This window comes from Oncorhynchus nerka, linkage group LG4 (genome assembly GCF_034236695.1).
Source record: "Oncorhynchus nerka isolate Pitt River linkage group LG4, Oner_Uvic_2.0, whole genome shotgun sequence".
In the NCBI taxonomy this organism is placed as follows: domain Eukaryota; kingdom Metazoa; phylum Chordata; class Actinopteri; order Salmoniformes; family Salmonidae; genus Oncorhynchus; species Oncorhynchus nerka.
Genome location: NC_088399.1, coordinates 62273182 through 62294469, shown reverse-complemented (window position 1 = coordinate 62294469; position 21288 = coordinate 62273182). Strand labels below are relative to the sequence as shown.

The 21288-nt window shown below is 43.2% G+C and overlaps 1 protein-coding gene across 1 annotated transcript; it reads right to left on the bottom strand.

Annotated features, from left to right (window-relative positions):
- Positions 1-421: 421 nt before the first annotated feature.
- Positions 422-21004, bottom strand: LOC115128347 (solute carrier family 2, facilitated glucose transporter member 1-like). Its single transcript, XM_029658120.2, has 11 exons — positions 20617-21004; positions 19984-20171; positions 11542-11643; positions 11123-11283; positions 10163-10403; positions 9244-9406; positions 7220-7407; positions 5771-5875; positions 5583-5681; positions 3569-3772; positions 422-3429 (listed from the first exon to the last, which is right to left on the bottom strand). Exons 2-11 carry the CDS (start codon positions 19996-19998, stop codon positions 3151-3153), a joined length of 1557 nt encoding a protein of 518 aa, XP_029513980.1. The 5' UTR covers positions 19999-20171; positions 20617-21004; the 3' UTR covers positions 422-3150.
- Positions 21005-21288: the final 284 nt, after the last annotated feature.

Genomic DNA, 21288 nt, shown 5'->3' with positions numbered 1-21288 from the left:
TGTCAGTAATTGCAACAGTGTATGTGATGCTCCCTGTTACACTGTAGCTGCATCTTGAAAATACTCCTGCAGCCGTGTGCATCCGCTACTATGAACTTGATTACCCCAGTTTTGCTATCATAAACACATTTCCCAGAAATCATTGTTTCATGTGTGTAAAAATGAAAGAAACCGTTTTACCTTCCCATGAACTAAGATGCGTTTGTAAGTAAAGCTACCGTTGCGTTTTTATTTCAAAACAATGTTTAAAAATGTACTTACTTTGGCCGCTTTCCTCCCAAGCTTCAAGCTCTAAACCTGTCACTCAAAATGGTCTCTCCCAGCATCAACCTAGCCCGAGTCATGTTGAAATACTATTTCCAAATTAAACACACAAACAAACAGGTATTTCGGTGTAATGCCAGCTGGTGGATGTCAAAAAGGAGGTTAACAAAACATTTTATTACACTTTCACACACAGACACAGTACATTGATTGATTAAACCAAGCAAGATGCTGACTTTGTATTTGCCAAGGATAGTATCTGTACAGAAGATATCAAAGGTTGTGTGTTTGTTAGATGTGTGATGTTTTATTTAACTACAGTATATTCATATACACAAACACAAGTGAAACAAACACACGTGACATATAGGGCTGTATGGTTGTTGTTAGTTTGTTGTAATTTTTCATTATGTCTCATAGGGCATTTCAAAGCCAGATGTATACTGCTTGTGTGATACATTTTGTTCAATACAGGAAAATGACCAAATGGATTCAGTAGTGTGCTTTTCTGCACTTCACGTGATCTCAATATTTATGAATTAGACCATATTTTTCAATTCAATATCAATGTTGATTATTGAATCATTTGAATTGTTTATGGCTGGGCTATAGACCTTGCTGAAATGCCCCTTTGTTTGGTGCATCGTGGGGAATAAGAGTACAAGACTTTGGAAGCAGGAAGAACGTGTTCACACACACACACACACACATACAGTACACATTAGCTGAAGAAGAGGCACAAATAAGCAGCAGAAACAAGGAACTCACAAACACAATCCCCCAAAGTAAACGGAAGGCCATGAAACACAGGCCAGGAACAAAAATAAACATCAAAGCAATACCAACCGCATTGGTAAAAATCCAGTTCAAAACAACATGGTTTTCTGATGTAAAATGGAATAGATCTCTGTGACAATATAGGATACAATGATCATCAACTGAAAATGAATACACTTTTTTTTAGGCACACACTGGGGACAGCATAAGGTGGATACTGAACAAGTGGAAGGCATGTGGGAAGTGGAAGAGAGAGGAAGAGTGAGGGAAGCAGTGGTAAGGGAACTGTTTTTTATTATTATCCAGTGTCCATTTTGACATAAATAATACTTTAACACAAAGTTAATAGAGTAATGTATGTCAATGCTTCAGTGTATTAATAGGAAACAATCCAATACTTGTTCTCTCTTTCCTTCTCTTTTTCACTCATTGGACGATGGGCACCCCATAAGTCAGAACAAGCCCACATTCAACCACTGCAGTCAACATATAAATATCATTTTGAAAATACATATTTACAAATAAATTCTCTACTAACTTTTTACAATAAGTGAATGTGCATAAGGTAACTGAGTATGGTTCAGTTAGTAAAGTACCACAGTCTTGTTAACAGTGGTGAGGGAGGGCTGCCATTGAAGAACGTTTTTTCCTTGGAGGAGAGGTCAAATACTGAATACTACCATCGAAGGAATGTATTTTCCCAGTGCAACACATACACATATCCACAATATGTTATATAAATAAAGAACAAAGCCATGACCCGGTCATCTTTCTAGGCAAAATCAATTGTGAATGTGCTTGGAGAAAAATAACTACGTCTAATTTACACAACCACAAATAAAAAATAAATATTGTTTTTGTAACACACACACATATATATATATATATATACTACAGTATATCTATGCAATAAAATATTTAAATAAATTTGGATTTTTAACAACGTTCCACAAGGTTAATCTTCAGACAAAGTGTCACAAAGTAGAGTATAGACTTAAAGGGGAGTCATTAAAAAGCATTGTGCACAAATCCTCACATTTGGTCACAACTAAAGTCCCATTGTGTTATTCCAAATACAGACTGAATAGATAACCGTCATAATCATATTCAACATTTTTGACTGAATGATCTCACAGCAGAACAATTCAAAATTACACTCAATTCCACAGAGAAAACCGATGGAGTCCTTTGCTCTCTATGGTTGATTCTTATCGAATCCAAGTTCATAACATCGCGACTCATATCACAATCTATTATAATCTAATATCCAAAATAACTATCTGTCCCCTTAGACAATATAGTTAATGCAATTCTACTCCCCCAGGGAAATATTTCTCTAATTATTCCTTATGTTGATTAATTTGCCATAAATCGCTTTTTGAAGAGTATATTAGCAATCTTGGAATTTTAATTGATTTCTATTTGGTTAATAAGGTGCACCTAAAGCAAGTTAAAGTGAAATAAGTACCATATCTCTCTCTCTCTCTCTCTCTCTCTCTCTCTCTCTCTCTCTCTCTCTTTATTTTGCAACCATCTGAATGTGATTTTTAGCAGTGGATTCTTATGTTGAGTAGGGTATAAGCATATTATTTTGTTCTCAAATACAACAACTGTTGAAATTAACTGTCAAGTACGATCATTCTGGGATTATTGGGTTATTTAAAAAAGCTATTTCTAAAACCATGAAAGCCAACCAATGCAATTGACCCTAATCTACTGTTTCACTGTTAAAACTACTGTTTATCAGAAACACTATTGAGGTTGTTTGCTTTGACTAGACCCACTTTGGCTTTACTAAAAGCTGTTTAAATGATGATGCACTCAGGAAAAGAAGGCAACACAATTAAAATACACATTTTGACCTATAGGCTGAGAAATATATTACACGTGACAGAAATAAATTCGAAAAAATAACACTAATTCATTCTAGCTACTGTATCCAACCATAAATGTGTGTTTTGGCTTTCCATGTACACGAACGGTATATTTCCCTTCACGTCAAACACTCGTCCCCATTTACCTGAACTGCCAAAGAATTAAGCTTTGATCTGTTTTTGAACCAGCTGACCCCCAACCCTTGACCTTTAACCATTGACCCAACACAGTATTCTACAAGCTCTCCTGTACAGTTGAATTGGACCTATCCTCTGCTGCTGCCGCCTCCACCAATGGAACCTTCTCCTTGATTGGCGAGGCAGGAAGTGTTACGCTGATACTAGTGGGAGGAGCTCCCACAGAGGTGGCAGGGGGCAGGGTGGCCCCGCCAAACTCACGGGCGATCTCGTCAAAGGTCTTGCCCTTGGTCTCTGGGACTTTGATGAAGGTGAAGATGAAGAAGAAGATCAGTAAGATCATGAAGATGATAAAGACGTAAGGCCCACACAGCTCCTACAGAATTACAAACAAAGAGACAAACAGTGGAAGTCAGTAATTAACCTAATTAGTCAGCTTATGATTAATACAATTTTTGACCTAAGTGGAAGTTAGGATTCGTCCCTAATGGGAAACCAAGAGAAACCTCTCGCACCTCCAGTTTGGGGAAGCTGATTCCCACCAGGAAGTTGGCGGTCCAGTTGCAGCAGCCGGCCACTGCTATGGCGGCAGGCCGCGGACCCTGGGAGAAGAGCTCCGCCACTATGAACCATGGGATAGGACCAGGCCCCATCTCAAACATGGCCACGAACAGAAACACTGCCCCAATGCTCAGGTAGCTCAGAGACGAGTAGCCCTTCTACTCAGACAGAGAGAGACAGAGAAGGAATAAAGAAAGAAAGATGGAGGGAAGAGAGGGAAGGAGGGAAGGAGGGAGGGAGATGGAGATATTCATCAATAATAGCAATGAAAATGAATTAATGTATTAATGACATACAGTGCCTTGCGAAATTATTCGGCCCCCTTGAACTTTGCGACCTTTTGCCACATTTCAGGCTTCAAACATAAAGATATAAAACTGTATTTTTTTGTGAAGAATCAACAACAAGTGGGACACAATCATGTAATGGAACGACATTTATTGGATATTTCAAACTTTTTTAACAAATCAAAAACGGAAAAATTGGGCCTGCAAAATTATTCAGCCCCCTTAAGTTAATACTTTGTAGCGCCACCTTTTGCTGCGATTACAGCTGTAAGTCGCTTGGGGTATGTCTCTATCAGTTTTGCACATCGAGAGACTGAAATTTTTTCCCATTCCTCCTTGCAAAACAGCTCGAGCTCAGTGAGGTTGGATGGAGAGAATTTGTGAACAGCAGTTTTCAGTTCTTTCCACAGATTCTCGTTTGGATTCAGGTCTGGACTTTGACTTGGCCATTCTAACACCTGGATATGTTTATTTTTGAACCATTCCATTGTAGATTTTGCTTTATGTTTTGGATCATTGTCTTGTTGGAAGACAAATCTCTGTCCCAGTCTCAGGTCTTTTGCAGACTTCATCAGGTTTTCTTCCAGAATGGTCCTGTATTTGGCTCCATCCATCTTCCCATCAATTTTAACCATCTTCCCTGTCCCTGCTGAAGAAAAGCAGGCCCAAACCATGATGCTGCCACCACCATGTTTGACAGTGGGGATGGTGTGGTCAAGGTGATGAGCTGTGTTGCTTTTACGCCAAACATAACGTTTTGCATTGTTGCCAAAAAGTTCAATTTTGGTTTCATCTGACCAGAGCACCTTCTTCAACATGTTTGGTGTGTCTCCCAGGTGGCTTGTGGCAAACTTTAAACAGCACTTTGTATGGATATCTTTAAGAAATGGCTTTCTTCTTGCCACTCTTCCATAAAGGCCAGATTTGTGCAATATACGACTGATTGTTGTCCTATGGACAGAGTCTCCCACCTCAGCTGTAGATCTCTGCAGTTCATCCAGAGTGATCATGGGCCTCTTGGCTGCATCTCTGATCAGTCTTCTCCTTGTATGAGCTGAAAGTTTAGAGGGACGGCCAGGTCTTGGTAGATTTGCAGTGGTCTGATACTCCTTCCATTTCAATATTATCGCTTGCACAGTGCTCCTTGGGATGTTTAAAGCTTGGGAAATCTTTTTGTATCCAAATCCGGCTTTAAACTTCTTCACAACAGTATCTCGGACCTGCCTGGTGTGTTCCTTGTTCTTCATGATGCTCTCTGGGCTTTTAACGGACCTCTGAGACTATCAGAGTGCAGGTGCATTTATATGGAGACTTGATTACACACAGGTGGATTGTATTTATCATCATTAGTCATTTAGGTCAACATTGGATCATTCAGAGATCTTCACTGAACTTCTGGAGAGAGTTTGCTGCACTGAAAGTAAAGGGGCTGAATAATTTTGCACGCCCAATTTTTCAGTTTTTGATTTGTTAAAAAAGTTTGAAATATCCAATAAATGTCATTCCACTTCATGATTGTGTCCCACTTGTTGTTGATTCTTCACAAAAAAATACAGTTTTATATCTTTATGTTTGAAGCCTGAAATGTGGCAAAAGGTCGCAAAGTTCAAGGGGGCCGAATACTTTCGCAAGGCACTGTATCTGTTATGTTGAGTGACAACCAATAGAAACTGACACCCACCAACAGGAGGGCAATAGTCATGAGCAGGGCACTGACGGCCATTCCGGCCAATCCGACGAGATGCAAAGTCCTTCGTCCCGCCCTCTCGACCAGGAAGAGCTGACAAAGACAGAGAATGGAGTTACTGTACCGTAAACATACATCACAGAAACACAAAAACCAGAATAAATGCAGCATGTTTTACTTACAGATACCACAGTGAAGACAGTGTTAACAGCTCCTGCTCCAATAGTGGCGTAAATGGGTTGGGTGACACCGGCTGACTCAAAGATACCAGTTGAATAGTAGAACACCTGAACAGGGTTGATGGAATAAGATTAGGTTCTTAATTTTTTTTTCCACCTTTATTTAACCAGGTAGGCTAGTTGAGAACAAGTTCTCATTTACAACTGCGACCTGGCCAAGATAAAGCATAGCAGTGTAAACAGACAACAACACAGAGTTACACATGGAGTAAACAATAAACAAGTCAATAACACAGTAGAAAAAAAGAGTCTATATACATTGTGTGCAAAAGGCATGAGGAGGTAGGCGAATAATTAAAATTTTGCATATTAACACTGGAGTGATACATGATCAGATGGTCATGTGCAGGTAGAGATGCTGGTGTGCAAAAGAGCAGAAAAGTAAATAAATAAAAACAGTATGGGGATGAGGTAGGCAAATTGGGTGGGCTATTTACCGATGGACTATGTACAGCTGCAGCGATCGGTTAGCTGCTCAGATAGCAGATGTTTGAAGTTGGTGAGGGAGATAAAAGTCTCCAACTTCAGCGATTTTTGCAATTCATTCCAGTCACAGGCAGCAGAGAACTGGAAGGAAAGGCGGCCAAATGAGGTGTTGGCTTTAGGGACGATCAGTGAGATACACTTGCTGGAGCGCGTGCTACGGGTGGGTGTTGCCATCGTGACCAGTGAACTGAGATAAGGCGGAGCTTTACCTAGCATGGACTTGTAGATGACCTGGAGCCAGTGGGTCTGGCGGCGAATATGTAGCGAGAGCCAGCCGACTAGAGCATGCAGGTCGCAGTGGTGGGTGGTATAAGGTGCTTTAGTAAAAAAACGGATGGCACTGTGATAAACTGCATCCAGTTTGCTGAGTAGAGTATTGGAAGCTATTTTGTAGATGACATCGCCGAAGTCGAGGATCGGTAGGATAGTCAGTTTTACTAGGGTAAGCTTGGCGGCGTGAGTGAAGGAGGCTTTGTTGCGGAATAGAAAGCCGACTCTAGATCTGCAACAAGGCTACAATCTATGAATAGGAAGCCACATCAAAGTGGTATTTTTATCATACTGTAAAACGTACGTCCATTAAATCATGTTTAATCCATCGAATAATCCAAACAAATCTCCCAAACATGCAATGATTGAGAGTATAAGGCATGTTGAATGCAGCTGTTATTCAACTATTCAACTTTGCATAGGCTGGGTCGCCTTCATAAGGGCAGACCGTAGCATATATTTTATTATTGGATACATTCAGATAGTACCTTCCAGTCGCTGCCTTTTTTCTTCAGTTTCGTGCCTAGTGAATGCGACCCTTTATTGTTAAGCTGTCCTCTGAGATATCCTTGGTGACTTTTCAACTATTTAGAATGTGTTTGCACTGTGGCCTCCTGGGAGTCATAGTTCACTCACAGCATTGATTCCGGAGAGCTGCTGGGAGAGGTGGAGCATGACGGCGATGAGGAGCGGCTGCCGATAGGCTGCGGTGCGGAACAGCTCAGGGATGGTCACCTTCTTCTCCATGGCCATCTTGGAACTCTCCTCCTTCATCTCCTGCATGTCTTTACTCACGTCGTCGGAGCCACGCAGACGCACCAGGGCTGGGGGGAGAAAATGGCGGAGTGAGAGAGGCAGATAAGTTATACTTTAATGTGAAGGACATACAAGTTGTAAAAAGAGAGGATGTATTTGTAAAATCGTTAGGTAATGACAATATGTTAAAGAAAATATTGAAATACTTTAGGTGCATAAAACTTTCTTTGTTTTGTACAAGATATCCTACAGATATCCTTTTCTTTGAGGAATGAAGTAAGAAATGTCGCGCAAAGCATCTTTAAATGCCCGGCGTGATCAAAAATGTGATTTTCCTGTGTTTTATTTATATTTGCACACTATGAGGTTGGAATAATACTGTGACATTATGAAAATGATTCATATTTATGTTTATAACCCCCTTGTTCCTCCCAATTGGTAGTTACGTTCTTGTCTCATCACTGCAACTCGCCAACGGGCTTGGGAGAGGTGAAGGTCAAGTCGAGTCATGCGTTCTTAACACACTGCACGCTTAACCCGGAAACAAGTCGCATCAATGTGTTGGAGGAAACAATGTTCAACTGATGACTGAGGTCAGCCTGCAGGCACTCAGCCCACCACAAGGAGTCACTAGAGCGCAATGAGCCAAGGAAATTCCCCCGCCAAACCTTCTAATTTTGCCCCGCTCTAGCCAGGAATCGAACCCGAGGGACTGCAACGCGGTGCCTTAGGCTACAGCACCACTCAGGAATCCCCTAAATTGTGAAATTATGATAATGCCCTTTTAGCATAAGAGCTGTTTGAAAAGACCTCCTGAAATTTCAGCCTGTTTTGGTGGGATAGAGTTTTGGCCTGCCTGGTGACATCACCAGGCGGTAAATGAGTTAATAGACCAATAAGAGAGTTTCAAACCTCGATGACAATAACAGCTCGTTTTCAGTTTTTTCTTCCGTACTCAGACCACTCCAAGACAGTCCTTGCAAAATTATTGCTTGAAAGAATTGCTCTTTGCCAAGAGGCTAATTTGTTTCCTTTTGACCAGTTTCATTTAAAACAATCACAGTAAGACACTTAATTGTCAGACAAAAATGATTTGATAACGAGATAAGAACTGCATTGGACCTTTAAAAACACTAGTTGAGTACATTTTCTAGCAGACTAGCCAGTAGCACCAACACTAAAACCGGCCTGCATTGTAGTTGTTTGTTCAGTAGCTGTCCATGGTCCTGCCAGTTCTTTCATTACGGTACCCATCACATAAAAGACTGACCAAAACATTTGTTCCCTTTTTTATTATCTTATTCACCAAAGCAGTGTAAAGGAGCTTAGGAGATGCACTCAGGTGACCCCCGACAGTGTGAAATACTGTCGGGACCGATTTCAAAACCGGCTGTTGGCCTATGCTGTGCGTCAGTCAAGGACTCTTTTCTTGGCTCAACAAGCTTCCGTCTCTCCTGGCCTGTCTAAGCCTGTCACTGTATGCGTTAAATTCATGCCCAGTCAAAGGAAGGGCATTAATGCCACAGTCCTATGTTTGGCATGCACAATTCACATTCAATCGTATTTAACAGACACTGCATGACCAAAAGTATGTAGTTTTCATGAACAGGGTGGTGTATCTAATAGACTGACCATTGAGTGTATGTTTTATTGTGACATGTTGGTATTATCGTCTTTGTACCACTCGCCAAATTATGACATTTTACTACATTATTTCACCTCAAATAGACACAATACCAGGTATCAAGCTAAAAAATAGAAGTGTTAAATGAAGCGCTTCCATTTATCTTCCTGACCATCCAGAGTAAATGATTGCATTTGGAGCGTAGCTATAGAATTACTAGAATGTGCAAAGCCCCTCAAACCTCAACAATTTGATGGTTTCTATGGTTTGGAGCACACACCTTTGCGGGCCTGCTCCTCCTTGTTCTGGTTGATGAGGAGGAAGCGAGGGCTCTCGGGACAGAAGGGCAGCAGGATACACTGCAGCATGGCCGGGACGACCGTCAGAGCCAGTAGCAGAGGCCACAACTTGTCCGACCCCAGCAGAGACTCCAAGCCAAAGATCTACAACACAGAGAGGTTTAGATAGGATTAGCTTTACTACCAGGAATGTGTAATTCACAGCACCACAGCTTACATGCAAACATCAATGGGATATACTGTACGTTGATGGGATAGGAAGCATTGATGGGTTATACACTACAGTTGGTAGTATTAAACAATACACTAATCCATTGGTGGTATGGAATGGATGAGGCAGTTCTATAAAGGGATTCAAATGGAAAATGTTTCATGACAGTGTGCTGGAGAAAATGAAGGGGAGGAATATTACTAATTGTATTCTTAGAGCAAGAAGTAGTCGCCTATTAAAAAATAATTTAGCACTCATTAAATAATTACAATAATTAGCATATAATTCGACAAAGACATTACTCCAATGTTTTAAGAGGCAAGGGTGCGTGATCAGAAATCGGAATGTCTGCCGGTTACAACTTAATCATATAAGCAGTGGTGTAGTGGAGAGTAAACGCAAGTAAACTTCATTTAGCATGAGCATTTACCCACCTTTTGCAGCAAAATGCATTGAAAGTATAGGGTCCGTAACTTTATTTTCGCTAATGGCGATCAGCGTTTACCCACCAAATTTTTTACCACTACATCACTGCATATAAGAATACTCCCAATATGCACATAAAACATAATATTCTATATATGGGGACTTTATTCCCAGAATCACAAGTAAACAGATGGTATGGTAATGTACAAGACTATTCCTAAGTTAATGGGCAGAAATCAAGATGGCTGCCATCAAGGACTGACCTGAGCCACGAGGATGCCAATAACCACGCCCAGCTGGTGCAAGGTGCCGAAAGCGCCCCGTAGAGGGGTGGGGGACAGCTCCCCCACGTACATGGGCGTAAGGCCGGTGAAGAGGCCGCAGAAGAGGCCGATGACGAGGCGTCCAGCGATGACCATCTCGTACGAGGAGCAGAGGGTGGAGAAACCCATGAGGAGGCCTCCAATCACAGCCAGGATGTTGACCAGGAACATGGACAATTTCCTTTATCCCAATACCCGAGAAACACACACACACACACACACACACACACACACACACACACACACACACACACACACACACACACACACACACACACACACACACACACACACACACAGAGACAGAGAGATTTAGGGTTAAGAGACAACAAGTAGATTAAGAGATAGACAGAGAGAGAGGTTAAGAGGGAGGGAGAGTGAGATGCAGAGTATAGTAGTGAGGAGAAGGAAACAGAGGAATAGTTTAAGGACATTTTTTTACAGCGATTCCAATCACACTCCAGTGACTCCTTGGAGACTCATTGGTTCTGACAGCTTAGCAGAGGTAGAAACAGAAATAGACCAAGGAAAGGACCAGAACAGGAGAGTGACGAAATTCACTCCTAAGGACAACATTCCCAATACTTTTAATAAACCTTATTCACAGCTGATTGTTGTACCATCGACATTGTGTGGGTAGCCGATAAGTAGTTGTGTCTTTTAAAACCAGTGCAGATGACTGACAATCCACTAGCAATGCTATTCTAAGTATCCCGACTCAAATAACATTACATTGTGTGAAGGTGCAGTGGTCTTTAATCTACATGTCAACGTTTTTGCTTTTTGCTTTGACAACTGCACTTGCTACCCTGTTCGGAAATGTTAACATTAGAAAACAAACGATAGTCAGTGAAAAATGGCACCGGGGTGAAATAGGTGAATACTGGGTGACCCCCTCACCTCCCAAATCTGTCTGCCATCACTCCGACGCTGAAGGAGCCCACCATGCCGCCCACGCTAAAGACGGCCACCGAAAAGCTCCACACAATGGTGCACGTTCCTGGTTTGATGGGCTCGCCATACCTCTCCATCCACGTGTTGTTGAAGAAAGCCCGCAGTTTCTAAACAGGCGAGGGGGAGGAAGAGAGAGGAAGAGAAAAGCAGAGGGAGAGAGAGAGAGAGAGAATGATTAGAGATAAAGCGTTATCAAGACACTATCTCTTGATTTAACGCTTGATGAAGCGCAGTGTAATAGTACAATATCCACAGGCACGATGGAAAGTGATTAAACATAACATAAACATAACGTACAGTTTAACAAAACCAAAGCCCACACATGCTTTCACTGCTATAAGAATACACAAAATAAACCTACAAACCTGTTCCGGTGCATTAATGACCCCTGTGTTGTAGCCAAACTGCAGCGAGCCAATGACTGCAGTGGCCAGGGAGAAAAGGAGGTATCCTGTCACCTGCTTTTTCTGTTAGAGACAGAATGGGAATAGTGTATGTTATCAGGGGTTTATGCACATGACATTCGGATCAAGGAGCCCCTACAGTGTAAAACTAAAACTCTATCATCTGGAAATGACATCATACAGTTAAAGGTTAAGCTATTATAATGGCTCTGTCTGGCCGGGTGTCAAACCCAAGTCATCTGCAGCCTACATGACTTCATACATCATTAGCTCACTGAGGTAAAAGCCTAAACCTCCCGAAGTCTCAGACAAGTTTACACGTTTCCTGAACCACCTTTATTCTTCTCTCGACCTGTACCATCACGGAATATTTCATTATTTATTCAATATTTTGCAAGATGAAATCTCTTGTGTCCAAATGAAAAAAAAGGAGAAAAAAATTATACTTAGTAGCAAGAATAATATGTCAACTATTGTCTAATAATAATAACCATGAAATAACAACAATACAAATATATATTGACGACATCAAAAAGTTGTTGTACAACTACTAATAGGCTTACAACTAATACAAACTACTGCAAAAACTACTAATACAACTAAGTACCTATAATACATACATACAGACAGGTATATACAACATTTACAAATATCCTCACATGGTGATGTTTTTATTAGTTAAAAATGCAAAAAGATTGGATCTTAACGTTTGAAAAATAACTTTCTTAAATTCCCTGTGGGATTTTAATGCCCTGATTTATACAGGTAAATGATTTCAGTCAGTTGGGCCTCTGTATCTGAAAGATCTTACTCCAACATCAGGATGTACCCTTGGAATTTGTAATTGCTGCCGTTGTCGAAAGGAGTAGTGCGAGTCTTGTAAAGTTAGGTGTTCCTATACAGGGGCATTTAAGTTGATACATGTAACAAATAAAGTGGTACCAGTGCAGTTGTCTTCTGTTTGTGAGTGTTAAAATGGCATCCAAGAATGAATCTGCAAATACGGTTATAAATGACATCTAATTCACAAAGTAAGGTCTTGGTTGTGTTTTGATAGATAATGTCACCAGAGTCTAGGATAGGAAGCAGCAGTTGGGTTAACTAAGGTCTTGGTTGTGTTTTGATAGATAATTTCACCAGAGTCTAGGATAGGAAGCAGCAGTTGGGTTAACTAAGGTCTTGGTTGTGTTTTGATAGATAATGTCACCAGAGTCTAGGATAGGAAGCAGCAGTTGGGTTAACTAAGGTCTTGGTTGTGTTTTGATAGATAATTTCACCAGAGTCTAGGATAGGAAGCAGCAGTTGGGTTAACTAAGGTCTTGGTTGTGTTTTGATAGATAATGTCACCAGAGTCTAGGATAGGAATCAGCAGTTGGGTTAACTAAGGTCTTGGTTGTGTTTTGATAGATAATGTCACCAGAGTCTAGGATAGGAAGCAGCAGTTGGGTTAACTAAGGTCTTGGTTGTGTTTTGATAGATAATGTCACCAGAGTCTAGGATAGGAAGCAGCAGTTGGGTTAACTAAGGTCTTTCTAATGGATACAGTAAATCACGCTTATAGTTCATTGTTTTTCCAATGTAATCAATATGCTTTCAAAAAGATCATTCAGATATTTCAACACTTTCAAGCAATTGTTCCATGATTTTTGAAATTGTCAGCTGTGGAGTTTATTCCTTGCTGTGTACCAAACAGCATGATATAGGACTTTGTTTGATTTAAAACCAAATTATTTGCAAGAAACCATTTTTGTAAAGTGGTAAAATCATCCTGGAGAGTTGCTTGTTTGAATATAGAGAAAATAAGTGTGTGTGAGGGGGGTCAATACTGAGCCTTGAGGTACACCTATACTGAGTACAAGAAGTTGTGATTTGTGTCCTATGAAAACACATTATTTTATATTGCTATATTTTATATTGCTAAGATACACATGGAACCAGTTTAGTGATCTGTTAGTGTAACCAATGTTTAAAAGTTTTCCTGGTGAAATAGAATGATTGCCTAAATCAAATGCTTTTGTAAAATCAATAAAGATGGCAACAGTTCGTTTGCCTTGGTCAGATGAAGAATTGATATCATTGGTAAGTTTCACTAATTCTGTCATAGTAGAATGGTTGGGTCTAAAGCCCGATTGGAAGGGTGAAATTGGGAATATATTAAATTCTCAAAGATTGTTGCTATTGAACAGATATTACTGATATAGGTCTATAGTTATTTGGGTCTAAGGAGTTTCCACCTTTATGAAGAGGGCTCACCCGGGGACATTTCTATTCAAAAGGTATTTCACCGGTCTTTCACCACACTTTTTCTCCATCCCTAGCAAACACAGCTGATTAATCAAATTGCATTCTAAACTGAAGATCTTGATTAGGTGATTATTGGAGTCAGGTGTGTTCACTGGGGCTGGGTCAAATCTGTGACACCAACCAGGCCCTGGAGGACTGGAGTTGCCCACCCCTGTTAGAGTATACATTATAACATTAGCAGACCACTTTATAGCCTTATGCATATACATAAGGGTACATGCTGGATACCAAAATGCAGGCCATTTACATTTGACTGTGTTCTTAAATGACCCTGTAGCCAGTTCTCGAATGAAACTCCTTGAAGGACACGTACATAAATCAGGTCACTGGGTCTTTTCTCCTGAATCCAGTAAGATAGAACACTATGTAGAGACACTGCTGAGAAGACATATTGTTAGAGGTTATGTGATACTGGACTGGCCATGCCTCACGGATTAGGTGCCCTTTGGTCCACCTATAGAGCTTGTGGTTGAAGAGGTGTTGAGAGTAGAAATGTGAGGGACCATTGTAGGAAATGTTAAGGCCCCAAATGTTGGTTGTAAATTGTCTTGTGACTACAATTAAATAATAAGACAGCAAATGTGTCACACCCTGATCTGTTTCACCTGTCTTTGTGATTGTCTCCACTCCACCATCTCCAGGTGTCACCATCTTCCCCATTATCCCCTGTTTATTTATACTTGTGTTCTCTGTTGGACTGTTGCCAGTTCGTCTTGTTTGTTCGAGTCAACCAGCGTTTTGTGTCTTACCTCCTGCTTTTTCTAGTCTCTCTTTGATTGCCCTCCCGGTTTCGACACTTGCCTGTCCTGACTCTGAGCCCGCCTGCCTGACCACTCAGCCTATCCCTGACCCTGAGCCTGCCTGCCGACCTGTACCGCTGCCCCCCCTCTGGATTACCGACCCCTGCCTGTCTTGACCTGTCTATTGCCTGCCCCTGTTGGAACATTAAATTATTGTTTATTCGACATGGTCTGCATCTAGGTCTTCGTGTCATACCTGATAGTACGAACTGGCCATGATTGACCCAGCAGACCCGGGCCGGCTGTGCAACGCCATCTACTCCCAAGGAGCCTCCATTGGTAGGCACGAGGAGTTTTTTCAAGGGCTGATGGAGGGGGTCCAAACATTGGCTGGTTGCCATGACCAGGGGTTGGACATGCTGCGGGAGCAATTCCGCAGGTTGGCTGGGGGGCAGCCTGCCACGGTGGTAACTCCACCGCCCCTCAGTAACTCGGCGGTTAGCAGGGCCGCCCCACCGGCCACTCCTCCTTCCCGGGAGCCTCCTGGCTCCAGCGACACAACCCACTCATCAACTGGTCTATAGGTGCCATCATGGGCTGCAGTCTGTTCTGTCACGCCAATTTTCTGAAGTTGGCGCAACCTGCCCAGGGACGTCTTCCTGGGTCCTTGGAGGTGGTTCCGGATCTCTCCACCATTCCCGCGGAGTACCAGGATCTCTGGGAGGTGTTCAGCAAGTCCCAATCCACTTCCCTTCTGCCGCACCACCCCGATGACTGCGGGATTGACCTTCTCCCTAGCACCACGACGCCCTGGGGGCACCGGTACTCACTGTCGGGACCTACATTGGGGACTCAATAGCTACTGGATTTATCCATCCCGCCTCTTCCCCGCTGGCGCAGGGTTGTTCTTCGTGGAGAAGAAGGACAAGACCCTGCGCCCTTGCATTGACTACCGGGGACTCAATGACATCACTGTTAAGAACCGTTATCTGCTACCACTCATTTCCTCATCCTTTGAGCCGCTCCAGAGGGCCACTGTGTTCTCCAAGCTGGATCTACGTAATGCCTACCACTTGGTGCGGATACGAGAGGGGGATGAGTGGAAGACCACCTTCAACACGGCCAGCGGCCACTACAAATATCTGGTCATGGCCTTTGGCCTCACCAACGACCCTGCCGTGTTCCATGCTCTGGTGAATGACGTTCTCCACCACATACTTAACCGGTTCGTCTTCATCTAAATTGATGACGTCCTCGTCTTCTCCTGCTCCCCCCAAGAACACGTGCTCCATGTCTGGCATGTTCTCCAGCGCCTTCTGGAGCACTAGTTGTTCGTTAAGGTGGAAAAGTGCAAGTTCCATCGCTCCACCATTCCCTTTCTGGGCTACATCATCTCTGCTGGGAGCGTCAAGATGGATCCCGAGAAGATGAAAGCAGTGGTGGATTGGCCCCAGCCTACGTCCAGCGTGCAGCTGCAATGCTTCCTGGGATTCGCCAACTTCTATCTCCACTTTATCCGGGGTTACAGCAGCCTGGCCTCCCCCTGTCTAACCTCACCTCTTCCGAGGTTCCGTTCACGTGGACCATGGCCTCTGACCGGGCGTTCCGGGACCTTAAACATCACTTAACCACGGCTCCGATCCTGGTTCATCCGAACCCTTCCTGTCAGTTCGTGGTGGAGGCAGATGCTTCGGATTTTGGAGTGGGAGCGGTTCTGTCCCAACGTTGTGCATTAGCTCACTGAGGTAAAAGCCTAAACCTCCCGAAGTCTCAGACAAGTTTACACATGTATCCTGAACCACCTTTATTCTTGTCTCGACCTGTACCATCACGGAATATTTCATTATTTATTCAATATTTTGCATGATGAAATCTCTTGTGTCCAAATGAAAAAAAAGGAGAAAAAAATGTATACTTAGTAGCAAGAATAATATGTCAACTTTTGTCTAATAGTAATAACCATGAAATAACAACAATACAAATGTATATTGACAACATCAAAAAGTTGTTGTACAACTACTAATAGGCTTACAACTAATACAAACTACTGCAAAAACTACTAATACAACTAAGTACCTATAATACATACATACAGACAGGTATATACAATATTTACAAATATCTTCACATGGTGATGTTTTTATTAGTTAAAAACGCAAACAGATTGATCTTAACGTTTGAAAAATAAGTTTCTTAAATTCCCTGTGGGATTTTAATGCCCTGATTGAATCAGGTAAATTATTTCAGTCAGTTGGGCCTTTGTATCTGAAAGATCTTACTCCAACCTCATCCGAACCCTTCCTGTCAGTTCGTGGTGAAGGCAGATGCTTCGGATTTTGGAGTGGGAGCGGTTCTGTCTCAACGTTGTGCCATGGACCTTAAGATGTATTTCTGCGCCTTCTTCCCCCACCGCCTCACTGCCACGGAGAGGAATTACAATGAGGGGAATCGGAAGCATCTCGCGGTGAAGATGGCATTGGAGGAATGGAGGCACTGGCTCCAAGGGGTGGATCATCCGTTCATTGTGTGGACCGACCACAAAAACCTGGAGTATCTCCGCACCTCCAAGCGCCTCGACTCCAGGCAGGCGAGATGGGCCCCGCTGTTTACACCGGTTCAACCTTTCCCTCTCCTACCGGCCGGGGTCCAAGAACGTCAGGCCAGATGCCCTGTCTTGCCGCTATAACCCTACGGCTACCACCCTGGAGCCCGAGACCATACTTCCCACCTAGTGCCTGGCGACGGCACTCAGCTTGGGTATCGGGAAACAGGTCCGGGAGGCGCAGCGGTCCCGGCCGGATGTTTGTGCCTGACATTGTCTGCTCCGCGGTCCTGGAGTGGGCCCATTCCTCCAGGCTTGCCTGCCACCCAGGCTCCCGGTGAACCCTGGTGTTTGTGCGATGACGCTTTTGGTGGCCACTATTGTTCCTGACGTCTGCGCATTCGTCGCCACTTGCACTGTGTGTGCTCAGAACAAGACTCCTTGGCAAGCTACGGCTGGCCTACTCCAACCTCTGCCTGTCCCTCAACGTCCCTGGTCCCACATATCCCTGGATTTCGTCACGGGTCTCCCCCCGTCTGAGGGCAACACAGCCATCCTGACAGTGGGTGACCGGTTTTCCAAGGCCGCCCACTTCATTTCTCTCCCCAAACTACCCTTGGCCAAGGAGACGGCCCTGCTCATGGTGCAGCACGTATTCCGGTTCAATGGACTGCACGTGGACATGGTCTCCGACCGTGGCCCTCAGTTCTCGTCCCGGTTCTGGAAGGCGTTCTGCACCCTCATTGGGTCGTCAGCCAGGCTGTCCTCTGGGTTCAATGGGCAGTCGGAGCGAGCCAACTATAACCTTGAGACAACTCTACGCTGCCTGATCTCTGCCAACCCCAACACCTGGAGCCAGAAGCTTGTGTGGGAGGAATACACACTCATCACCCTTGCCTGATCTGCCACGGGCTGATCGCCCTTTGAATGTTCACTGGGGTAGCAGCCCCCGCTCTTCTCCGAGCAGGAGGAAGAGCTCGGCGCACCTTCTGCCCAGATGTTTGTCCGTAGCTGTCGTCGTACCTGGAGGAGAGCCCTGTCGGCCCTCCTCAAGACCACCTCCAGGTATCGACGACAAGCGGATCGCCATCGGACCCTGGCTCCTTGGTATCGTCTCTGGCAGAAGGTATGGCTATGCACCCAGGATCTTCCCCTCTGGGTGGAATCCCGCAAACTAACTATAGTTGAATGATGCAATTCTGGTCCACTAAACACTGCCTTTCCATCTCTTCTCCTAATCACCATTTGTCAGATTTCCAAACATATTTGAATGGTATATATTTGCTGTGTTTGTATCTCTCTGTTTTGATGGGAAGGTCTCGCAAAGTGATGGTGGCTCCATTAAATAGTGGAACTGTTTTCACAAAAGCCATACAAATCTATAACGAACATCCCAATGAAAAACAGGAACTGAAGTATGCTGGGATGTATCACAAGACAAAGCGCGTGTCCACAAAACGTACACTAGGACAGTCTGTGGTATTTTAACACACTCTAAACAAACAGGAGCAATACACTATAGCCCCCACCATACCCGCCCTCCCTCTCTTCCCTCCCCCTATCACTCTGTTTATATACTGAAGTGCACCTTCCACCACTCCCCATCTCTCTTCTTCTCTTACCCTAATCCCCCTCGCTGCCTGTCAAGTCACAATTACTCAGTAGAAACAAGCAGCCATGAGATACATTCAAAACAGTGAACTAATCTGTAAAATTCTCTTCGTTAGTATAATAATTTGATCAATATTGAATGCGTCATTTGAAAAGAACACCCAAGTCATGAAATAAGATTAGAGTTGAGAGACTTTTAAAATAAGACTGTGGTAAAGAGCTCTTCAAATGCTGGGTGTTCATTCCACGATTACACACCATCATACCTCAGTTATGTTTACAATGCAACTCTGTGCTAGTAGCCTAGAAATAGGGTTGTTTGCAAAGTGAGCAAACGCTCAGATAAAAATAAGCATGCTACAGGGTTGTAGTCCTTTTCAGAGTCACAGATATGGAACTTATCCATCTGATCTGAGTGAGCTGAACACTCTGATTCTGTCTCAGGGCTTCATCTCTCTGTGCCTCTTTTTATTCCCCTCCCTTTCTGTCTAATGATATAATACACTACTTCTTCCACAGCCCCCTCCCAGACTGCATCTCTTTCACCCTCCCTGTTTCTAAGAATGCCCTCATGGCTTCTTCCATAGCCCCCTTCATCCAAGAGAATCTGTCTCTTCCTCATTGTCATAACAACTGCCTGGAGGTGACAGTTAAATTGGCACTTGCTAAAATAGACCAAAAACAAAGAGCGATAAAACATGGCATTGCTGCTCCTTGCGCCAATGCATTGTTGGAAGGGAAATACCTCTCTCTCTCTCTCTCTCTCTCTCTCTCTCTCTCTCTCTCTCGCAACTGAATAAAATGACATCATATTTGCATTATAGGAAAGGCATAACAAAACAAAAAAAAGGCTATTTCTGGACCCTATAATTCATAGAACAGTAAACTGTCCAATTATATCACTGGTTCGCTCATGGAAACTCAGCATAGAACATGAGGATGACTCACTGATATACAGCATCAGACAGTACAACACCCACCACTATGAAGTGGGTTTTGAACAGTCACATGACATTCTGACTGCATGCAACAGAATTGGAAATAATTTGGTGGATTGTACTCATAAAAAGATTAAGGGACATTTTGAGGGGTCACACATTGTATGGTCAAAGTATAGTATAGCTGAGTAGTGCATGGTCAGCATATAATGACAGCAGCATAGGCTACTACTATGTCCACAGTATTATATTAGGTAGCAGCACCTACCTCCTGCTCCACCATCTTCAGTGCGATATTCAATAACAAAAAGCAGCTCTTGATAAGAAGTTGACAAACAGGACAGGAGGACAAGAGAAAAGATCTTCAGGTAGAAAAGGCTTGCGGAACCGCCCAGTCTTCAAAGCTGCAGCCTCAAAAAATAAGGAACTGATTCGTCGCTGTCCTTGGTGCTGAAACTGATCACAAGTAGAAAAACAACGTTTCCCTGCTGCTTTTACGAATTAATCTCAAGTAGCCCTAAAATAACATTGTTTTATCATTTCATATCAGACTAGCTTACTTTATAACATCTTCATAGATAGCAATGTATTCAATCGTTTACGATTCCATTCAATTAGTTTATTTTATGTCCAGTTGTTAGGCTACATTGTTACAATGCGTAAAAGACAATAATGAATCCGATAGCAGCAAACAATATACTTCGCTTAAAAAATCACTAATCTAATGACACGCAAAAAAGAGATGTCAAATGGAACCATTACCACACGATGCCGGGTGCCTTCTTAACCGGCAAACAAGCACTACACTTGACCAACTATCAATCCTTCATACGGACGATTTGTCAGCAATGCCCTACATATGTTATATAATAGCATAAATCAAGCAATTTGCGCAATTCACCTGTCGTGACCAGACGTGCTATTCCTCTCTCACCCTTAACGATTCCACTGGCACCAATGCGGTACTGTAAAAACAGCCTCTTGAAAATGTCTACGTTTTTCGTTTCCTATAGCTCAGGTTCGTGGGGTGGATGCGCGACAATCCGCACGTTCCCCTTTCGACAATAGCCCAGCTTCCATCAACCTATGAAAAACGAGATGCTCTCTGCGTAACCAACCTCCTTTCTGATTTATCCGTGACTCGCTATTTTGCATCCGCATCTCGTGACAGCTATGCCGTCATGGGCAAAGGCGTGATTCTCCTATTATGGTGGTGATGGTGAACCAGCGTTGTTTTAGTTGTTGGGGATGTAGCGGTCCCCGGGTAGAACCAGTGGATTCAGTGCCCTCCCCATGATGCTCTGCGAAGTCGACCTTGAGAGTGATCAGCTGATGTATGCTGCTGCGGCTACCCGTGTACCAAAGCAACGCATCACGCGTCCGTCACCGAACGCGATACCGATCCATCCATTTGGATGCGCTTTCGTGCGACCTATTCCTCCCATCTAATATTTGTTGAAATGGATGAAGTTGTAACACAGGCCAGTTCGACAATAAGGTTTATAGATATATGCTGAATAAATTGACTCCCGTATCTTGTTCTCAAGCAGAATTTGTAAGAGCCAGTGGGACT

What these genes read in the sequence shown, in the direction of transcription:
- LOC115128347 (XM_029658120.2), bottom strand. An exon ending in TCATTAATGCACCGGAACAG is followed by an intron (nt 11,284 to 11,541) that starts GTTTGTAGGTTT and finishes TCGCCTGTTTAG; the next exon opens with AAACTGCGGGCTTTCTTCAA. An exon ending in AGCTCTCCGGAATCAATGCT is followed by an intron (nt 5,876 to 7,219) that starts GTGAGTGAACTA and finishes AACCCTGTTCAG; the next exon opens with GTGTTCTACTATTCAACTGG.